Source organism: Metopolophium dirhodum, chromosome 8 (assembly GCF_019925205.1).
Source record: "Metopolophium dirhodum isolate CAU chromosome 8, ASM1992520v1, whole genome shotgun sequence".
Classification (NCBI taxonomy): Eukaryota; Metazoa; Arthropoda; class Insecta; order Hemiptera; family Aphididae; genus Metopolophium; species Metopolophium dirhodum.
The window spans coordinates 15,656,477-15,665,956 of NC_083567.1; the positions used below are offsets into that span (position 1 = coordinate 15,656,477).

The 9,480-nt window shown below is 31.0% G+C and overlaps 1 protein-coding gene across 1 annotated transcript; it reads left to right on the forward strand.

Moving 5' to 3' along the window:
* The first annotated feature begins 669 nt into the window (after positions 1 to 669).
* On the forward strand, positions 670 to 9,112 carry LOC132949892 (protein HID1). The gene is made up of 15 exons (XM_061021008.1): positions 670 to 999; positions 1,063 to 1,276; positions 1,376 to 1,521; positions 1,582 to 1,635; positions 3,396 to 3,564; positions 4,463 to 4,671; positions 4,732 to 4,935; positions 5,008 to 5,098; positions 5,174 to 5,404; positions 5,601 to 5,765; positions 5,824 to 6,063; positions 6,451 to 6,599; positions 6,974 to 7,098; positions 7,263 to 7,421; positions 7,516 to 9,112. The coding sequence occupies exons 1-15, from the start codon at positions 934 to 936 to the stop codon at positions 7,577 to 7,579; spliced, it is 2,286 nt and encodes a 761-aa protein (XP_060876991.1). The 5' UTR covers positions 670 to 933; the 3' UTR covers positions 7,580 to 9,112.
* The last annotated feature ends 368 nt before the right edge of the window (positions 9,113 to 9,480 follow it).

Genomic DNA, 9,480 nt, shown 5'->3' on the forward strand with positions numbered 1-9,480 from the left:
AGTGAATGAAAGACAAAGTTCTGAAAATCTTCATGTATTTCTCCTAACCAATGTGAATCTAACAAGACCCCAAGCAACGAAATCCGCTCTTCGGTTTTAGAGATCTAACTCACTAAATGAAAATGTAAATGATTTTTTTTGGTGCTATATTCACACAGACATTTTTCTGGATTCAAATTGTTATACCGCTTGTTTAATTAAAAATAAAGAAAGTTTACATGTCGATCCCTGACTTGGCAAGCGTTGTTTTTTGTTTTTCCTAGCGATTTTTAAAACTATTGGGATTTTTAAATTTTGACCTCCCGAATGCATCAACCAGATTCACTTTCCCATCTAGTAAGATACTGTTGAAGAAAATCGAATCATTTTTACTGCCTCAAATAGTGATGACACATACCGGACAGACAAAAGTAAATAAAAAACACTAATCATTGTAAAATCAATACATTTCAGAATCTAAAATTCACTTTTATGAATTAATAACGTTTCATTGAACGTACGAAACTGTAGTATTGTATCTAATACCTATTGTTCTATGCTAATACCTATGATATTATAAGCGTGTGTTGTGTACTTGTGTGTATAGTTATTTTCTGTACAGATAAAAACTTTTCAGTCAAATGCCGATAAGCCTTATCGTGGCCGCCACGTTATCAATTATCATTATTATTATTATTATTGTCGTCGTCGTCGTCTTCGATAACCGAAATCGGAACAAGACGAACACCGAATTCGGATGGACTATTAAATTATAATTAACAACAATAATTAACAATATAATAACTGTAGAAATAAAAATGTTTACATTCCCACGTCCCTCGACATAGTGACAACGACATTGACGTCGGTGGGACCGTTGTGACCCGCATCCCCTGAAACGACCACCGCCTACACTAAAATCCACCACCACCCGCGGATACAAAAAAGCCAGAAATGGGCAACGCTGACACCAAACTGGTATTCCGAAAAGCCGTTGTTCAGCTGACGTCCAAGACCCAGGTAAGTTCAAACCGTGATGTGGGTAGGTGTGTGTTTTAACCGCGTCTCCATGTTCGTACACAGACCATCAGTGCTGAGGACAACGATTTCTGGGATCAGTTCTGGTCGGAGACCGTCACTAATGTGCAGGACGTGTTTACTCTTGTGCCGGCTGCCGAGATCCGGCTACTCAGGGAGGATGTACCTGCTAATTTGGCCACGCTATGCTACAAAGCAGTCGAGAAGTTTGTCAAGGCTGTGGAAAACAGCTGTCGGACACAACAAGATCAAAATACAGGTGAATACTTACTTTTGTATCACTAGATTACCCAAATTAAATTGCAATATTGTTGTTTATTTACTTTATTATTTTATTTTTTTCGGTTATACCTACCAGTCTTGAACTGCTCACGACTATTGACCAGAGTTCTCCCATATGTCTTTGAGGAACCAGACTGGGAAAACATATTCTGGTCCAGCTTGCCGGCCGGCAAAGGAGATCCGCCCATACCATTGGCACATTCGTTGTGTAGTGCTATATGTGTATGTAATCCAATAATAGAATTTCCAGTTTTTTAAGATATTTATAGATTTTGTTTTCAGGATTTATTGTTTTGCCCAGATTTTACAGTCGCATCCAATCGTAAAAACGGTCCGGTAAGTTTCAGTTGCTTATTTTAATTGGAAAAACTGTCATAATTTAAAACATTTCTAGCTGTCTCTAAAATGATTATATTAATTACAATATTAAATATCAAACTAACATAAATCATAAAATCATGCACTTTTCACTTTTGTATACTTAAGTTTAATGAAATCTTCAATTTTTTTTTTTAAATTTAGAAATGTGCAAAACTATAAATTAAAATATACAATTCCAGCGTTTTGTCAATCTCTTTTAAGAAAAATTGTAATGGAGAATTATGTTTCATAAAAAAGAAATTTAAGTTCTTATCATCTCCCAAGCCTCTGGTTTGGCACGACGGACTAATGTACAAACTTAAAAAGTTCTTACCCGCCCCTCTTTTCCTCTTGATAAAATCATATCTGTCAAATCGTTTCTTTACTGTTTGCCTAAACAACACCTACTCAACCCGTTACACTATTAGAGCTGGAGTCCCACAAGGAAGTGACATTGCTCCATTCCTTTACTCGATTTTCACTCATGACATACCCAAGAAATTTTATACATCTTTAGGCACATACGTTGATGACACGCTAATAACCGCCTCCCACGAAAGCCACGTCACAGCCAGTGAAATGATCCAAAACCATTTAAATATGATCAGCTTGTGGGCAAAAAGATGGGCCCTCTAAATTTTACTCCAACTTAAACTCTCGCAGTAATCCATTAATAAAGCAACTTTCTTCCACCTCACTTCCTGGCAATGTAATTAGAAGAATCAAAAGACAGTGGCCTAGAGACCTACTAAAATAAAAAAAATAAAAAAAAAAACCACGACATCTAAAATGTTTTCGGTCGGGTGGTGCTGCTGAGTGCCTGCCCACAAATGTTAAATTCTGTTACTTTATATTATTAAATATCCTATTTGCTCATTGTACATAATGTTGTATAGATTGTAAATTACTAAAAAAAAAAAAAGTTCTTATCATATCTAAATAAGCAATAGTAATAACAAAATACATCTCAATACGGATAAAGTTACATGGTTGATCTAATTAATTCATAACTTAACTACAACTACAAGTGAACCAAGAAAACATAATAAGATCTAAACAAATTAAAAATTTTAAAAAAGAAGAGAGGTTGTGGTTGATATTATTACTAAAATTATAAATTAGGTACTTAAAATAGTATTATTCAAATTTAATATTATCCACCTATTGACACATTTCTTTGTATGGTTATATGAAATAGAGCATACGTCTATCTTAGTTTCCAAATTCATGGACTTAAAACATACCAGACCAGGATAGTCTAGACATTTTTAACCAAAACTAGTTTTTAAATAATTTACTGTTGCGTCATATGCTCTACAATTTCTTTTGTTTCTTAACCAGCCACAGGATTACAAAATATTAAAAGGCATTACTTTATAGGTTCTCTGTAATTTTGTAGAGTAGAATCAACTAGGCTATGCTCTCCCTGACAAATTCTAATTACCTTATTCTGCTATACCTTGAGTATTTTTAAAGAGTATTCAGAGAGACCAACCCATACTTCCTTAATACCATAATGGAAAACAGTCTGATAAGGGATAGATAATGATTATAAAATACAGTGGTTTGGTAGAACTGAACTAAGGGAAAAAAATTGATGTACCGTTGTGCGTAAATTCATTACCAGATTACTGATGTGTAAGTTCCAATTTAAAATGTATGTTGATAAAACATGTAAGTTTGTAATTATTAATTTACAATTTTGATTGTAATAATTACATGACATATTCTTCTAGGATAAAGCAGAAGATTTACATGCTGTAGATAGCTGTGAATACATTTGGGAAAAAGGAGTGGGTTTTGCACAATCTCCTGTAAAAAATGCGACTTTTGAATCAAATCGCACCGAACTACTGCGTTTACTGTTGACGTGTTTCAGTCAAGCTATTTATTCACCGAATCAAAGTAAAGTGGCTTGTAAGGATGCTATACCTGTATTTGTTGTCTCCGTCTTACAACTTCATAATTCATTAACATAGAAAATATATGTTTAGATATTCATATTAGGCTGTGTTGGTGAATGTTATAAATGAACCATTTATTTGAGAAACGACGTAAGTCACAAATTGAGTTAATGCGTGGAATGTATTATCAAATGATCAAACAGATCATGTGTGAACATTTGCAAAAAAAATATTTAATTTTAATTTTTAAGACTGTTTCACTACTGTAAATAACCAGTATGAAAGAGAACAACGTAAGTCCTGGACTTGAAAAATTAAAATAATATTTTAAAGTCGTAATTAGGCCGACTTGGCTTATTTGAGTATAAATGTAAATACAACGTACGTCCAGAAACTTCAAATGCCCCCCCCCCCCCCCCCATAAGGCCAAATCAAATACATTTTTTTTTATGTGTATCTGCAGAGTTCTATCCATTAGATTTCACTGTTTTCTACCATATATCACTAGTAGCGTAAAAACAGTTTTTTCTTCTTATCTCCAAATCACATTTTTGTGACTTATGTCGTTTCTCAAATAAATGGTTCAATTTAATGTGTAAAATATTACAATTTAAAAATGTTCATAACTTGCTCAAAAATAAAAATATCAGTAAAACACTTTTTTCAACAAAATATATTGTCAATAATGTTACCTTAATGTTTGAGTAGTTTGATAATAGGTCAATTCACTCTAATATTAAAATTAACGAAACTAAACGTAAGCCGCTGTATGTAAATTTCCTGTGCTATGCACTTGTAAGACAAAAATAATGAATGAAAGTATAGTGTCCACTTATTAAACATCATCCAATATTTTGATTAAGTTCTTATTTTTAATATGAATATATTATACATTATAGATGGTAATAGGTGGGTACAATATGTAACCTCAGCTGAAAATCGCCATGCATTGCCTATGCTTACATCTCTTTTGAACACTGTGTGCGGTTACGATCCTATTGGCATGGGTGTTCCATACAATCATCTTCTATTTGCTGACACATCTGAACCATTAGTTGATATGTGTCTACAAATCATTATTGTCGCTTTAGATTCTGATGTGCAACAGGTATATATCAATAAATTATACAATGTATTTTATATATTTATTATACTGTGTTTGTTGAAGAATGATGAAGCTGCCATAGACAATTTGTTTATTAATTATTTATCAAGAGTCCATCGAGATGAAGACTTTTCATTTATTTTGAGTGGATTTACAAGGTTGTTAATGAACCCTCTACGACAGACTTATCTTCCACATTCCACCAAAAAAGTGCAATTTCATCAAGAGCTGTTGATATTCTTTTGGAAAATATGTGAATTTAATAAAGTAAATGTTTAAACTATCTTGATTTATAGTGAAAATGTTTAAATTAATTAACTGCTTATTAATTTTATACAGAAATTTCTATATTTTGTACTCAAAAGTAGTGATGTCCTTGATGTTTTAGTACCAATTTTGTATCATTTAAATGATTCCAGAGCAGATCAATGTAAGTGACAACAAAAATATAAAATTCCTCAATGTTTATGTTTCAGTTAAACATTTTAGTTATTTTATTTTTCAGCTCGAATTGGTCTTATGCACATTGGGGTATTTATTTTGTTATTACTTAGTGGTGAGAGGAATTTTGGAGTACGTCTCAACAAGCCATACACTACAACAATACCCATGGACATACCAGTGTTCAGTGGTACACATGCAGATCTTCTTATTGTTGTTTTTCATAAGATAATCACAACTGGACATAATAGAATGCAACCGCTCTTTGACTGTCTCCTAACAATCTTAGTGAATGGTCTGTAATTAATTATTATAGTATTATAATAATATCTGTGAACAAAAAAATATGTAATAAAATTGTCTTAAATATTACATAACGTAAAGAAAAAGTTATGATTATATAAATAATAATTAATTTACCAAAATTATCATGTGTTAGCTTTAGATTTACAATAATTTTGTGAATAATTTGTATAGTATTTTGTTTACAGTGTCTCCGTATTTAAAAACTCTGTCAATGGTGTCGAGTACAAAGCTTTTGCATTTAGTGGATGCATTTACAACTCCTTGGTTTTTATTTTCTTCGCCATCTGCCAACCATCTTGCTTTTTTCTTATTGGAGATTTTCAATAATATCATACAATATCAATTTGATGGTTAGTACTTAGTGCTTCACATAAGGATAATATGTTAATCTTATTTTTTTTTCATTAGGTAATTCAAATTTAGTATATACAATTATACGTAAGAGACAAGTTTTTCATAGTTTAGCAAACTTGCCAACTGATTACAGTACTATTATCAAATCTCTAACTAAAAAGGCAAAGAGAAATATGCAAGCCACTAGCTCTATTAGTCTTACAGCTGCTACTGAAACACCAAGTATGGAGGGATCTACACCTGCATTGCCCGCAGAGCCTGGAACTCTTAATGCCACACTTCCAGATACTCCTGGTAAGAAGACTGTTTACAACCAACTAACCATGATACCATTTTATAACTAGAGTCTGGTCTTTTTAACTGTTGAAAAGCTCAAGCATTCTAAAACCTAATATTATTTACCTAACTTAATATGCTCTTAAAATTATTAAAGTATGGAATTAAAATAGAGTACTTGATATAGTTGGTGATTACTTGTAAAATATAAATTGTAATAATTGGTAATATTGCTTTATAATATGCAAAATAACTTATTTATATCCATTCTAAGGTGTAAACAAATTTGATCACAATTTGTGGCTCTTAACAAAGCCGGACTCTAATTATTTTCTTTAAGTGCTACTAAATTATAACATGCATTTTTCTGCCTTTGCTAACTGGGTGTAATGTAATGAATGTCAGGCGTAATGAAAATAACAGAACGTGAAAGTGCTCATCCGGGAAACTTAACATTACCCGCTGAACTGGTTACCTCTAATGGCATGACAAAGGAATTTATGAAACAATCTTCTAACCAAGGAGATTGCTCTCCAACAACATCGTCGCCTAAGGTTTTAACTTTTTCACATAATATAATTAAAAGCTTAAAATATTGATACAACAGTTTAATCTCGCATGATATTTGTGCTGTTTTTTTAAAATTATATAGATTATTAAAACAATTATTAAACTAATATTCTTGTGTTTATTACATTAGACTTTTAGTAGTTTCTATCAGATATTTGAAGAATGTTTAATTAAATGATAATGTAGTAAAGTATTAAGATATTAGGTAATATTATTTAGTATTTTTTACTTGATGACCAATGGCCATCAATCATTATAGATAATGAAAATGAAAAACCATTGAAACCATGATTGTATACTTATGTGTTGACTTGTTGTTTGTGTTTTAACCTTTAACTGTGTGTATACACATGTCTAGAATGATGCTGAATGGGCTCCGACCACAGAATGGGTACGATCTTGGAAGGAAAAGCTGCCATTGCAAACAATCATGAGGTTACTGCAAGTGCTAGTGCCTCAAGTGGAAAAAATATGCATAGACAAGTATAATGATTTATTAATAATTTTTTGTTGTTCACCCATGCCTTTATTTCCTGCAAAGAGTTTAAATTTATTATTTGTCATTGTAGAGATGGATTATTAATTATTATATTTTGAATGATATTTTTAATACTGGATAATGAACATATTATATGTGATATTTGCAGAGGTTTGACGGATGAAAGTGAAATACTAAAGTTCTTGCAACATGGTACGTTAGTAGGACTGTTACCAGTCCCTCATCCAATACTCATAAGGAAGTATCAGTCAAATCCAGGAACAACTGCTTGGTTTCGAACTTATATGTGGGCTGTTATATTTCTTAGGTATTGATAATAATAATAATAATAATTAATAATGAAATTTCAGATTCAATTTTAAGAAATGTATTTAAAATGCATATGGTTTTTTTTTTTTTAGAAACATTGATCCTCCTATTTGGTATGATACCGAAGTGAAACTTTTTGAAATACAACGCATGTAGGATTCTTATAATGTTTGTTGTTTGTTTTGATTTTGGAGAAGACAATTTATATGAGAACAATTCTTTAATGCATTATGCATTTTATGTTTTTTTTTAATGTGTGAACTTTTTCCTTTTTGGATTTTATTGAGTTCTTTGGTATAATTGAATGTGAGCATCTTAAAGTGATTCGTGTCCATTGAAAAAATACATTTCAGTTCTATGTTTTTATGTACAGTAAAACCTCGCTAAGACAGAATCGCTCGGGACTGTCCAATTATTCCAGCTTAAGGGGCTGCACAGGGCTTACAGGGCGCATTGATCTTGGATTTCAAAAATTCTATTTCTAAACCATAAAATACGATTTTGAATATGACCAATTTTCACAATATTTTATTATTTTTATTATGTTTGTTTTAAGCAACAAAATTAAAAATCAAAGTCCAATGCGCCCTGTAGAAAATTCTTCTCTTTCTAACGTACTAAATAATTAATCAAATCAGACCATGATTACTCTATGATGCGTGAGTTTTTCCTGTAAAACGTGTTTTGAGTAAAAAATTATGCCTATTATTTTTGGTCGGTGTTACTGTTGAAATATGCGCATGCATTGTTTGTGTTTATAACACGGTAATCGCACACAATCACAATCACACTAATCATTATTGACGACTAACACAAATGCCATGGGCGGGGCAACAAAATTGCTTATTGCCAAATATTGCCCCTTATTAAATACACACAAGCAGGTCCCTTAACAGTTTCCGAACTTGACGGAGTTCACATTCATTATGTATCTGAATCGGGAACAAAAAAATTGTTCGTGATACCGGGGTTTCCATCTTACCGAAGTTTTACTGTTTATACATTCCTAATTTGTAAATCTGAACAATGACTAATTGAATAATATATTAATATTCTCTATGAATTCATATTTTTCTAATATAGGTTAGGATAGAAAATATTGACTATACATCTATAGCCGTGATAGAAACCAATAGAAACTTCCCCAAAATAATAATATTATGATATAGTGTTATTATAATAAAAAAGTTATCAGCTACTATTTTTAATACTGTTGGGTGTATTTTTTTACATGGATAACCTAATCACATTATAACTCAACATAAACTTTTTTTAACTGTTTAAAATGTATAATTTATTGTGTACTATTTTATACTTAGACCTTGATAAATGGTGCTTTGTAAAAAAGCTAGAACAATAAATTGTGTTTTACTTATGATAATTTATAATACAATTTTATCTATACAAATATACAAAATGATTTGGCAACTGATGCAATGCAAAACTATACTCATGTTTAACCTTTTGTATATTATAATTTATAATATATTAATATCACATTACATAGTATTCAACAAATTAATGATTTTGGGAACAGACATAATATCACTTTAAGATGTATTTTTGTACCACGAGTTTAACTTATGATTTGTTATATTTAAATATTTATGTTTATTAAATGTTTGCAAAAAAAGATATTTTGAGATTAACAGTATTTTATTAACTTATTTCTGATAAAATATAATATATTTATACATATATATGAATAACTGATACTGTATATTTTATTGCAATCTCTATCATCTATGTTTTGTATACATATTTTGATTTTTGACATGCTATTGTGGTTGATACCAACTTTACCTCTATCGTCTAAGTTAAAGTTAGTATCAACCACAATAGCATGTCAAAAATCAAAATATGTATACAAAACCCCTAGTACTGTCGTCTTACTTAGTATGCATGAGGTCAATACCTATAGTATTTATAATCAATGGTACTATGGAAAATTACACAGGAAACTACTATTTCAGTTTAGGTACATTTTTAAAAAACCGGGTATGTGGATAACGCTTTGCTGTACATAAGGTGTAAGTTATGTAACGGATGTGTTAAAT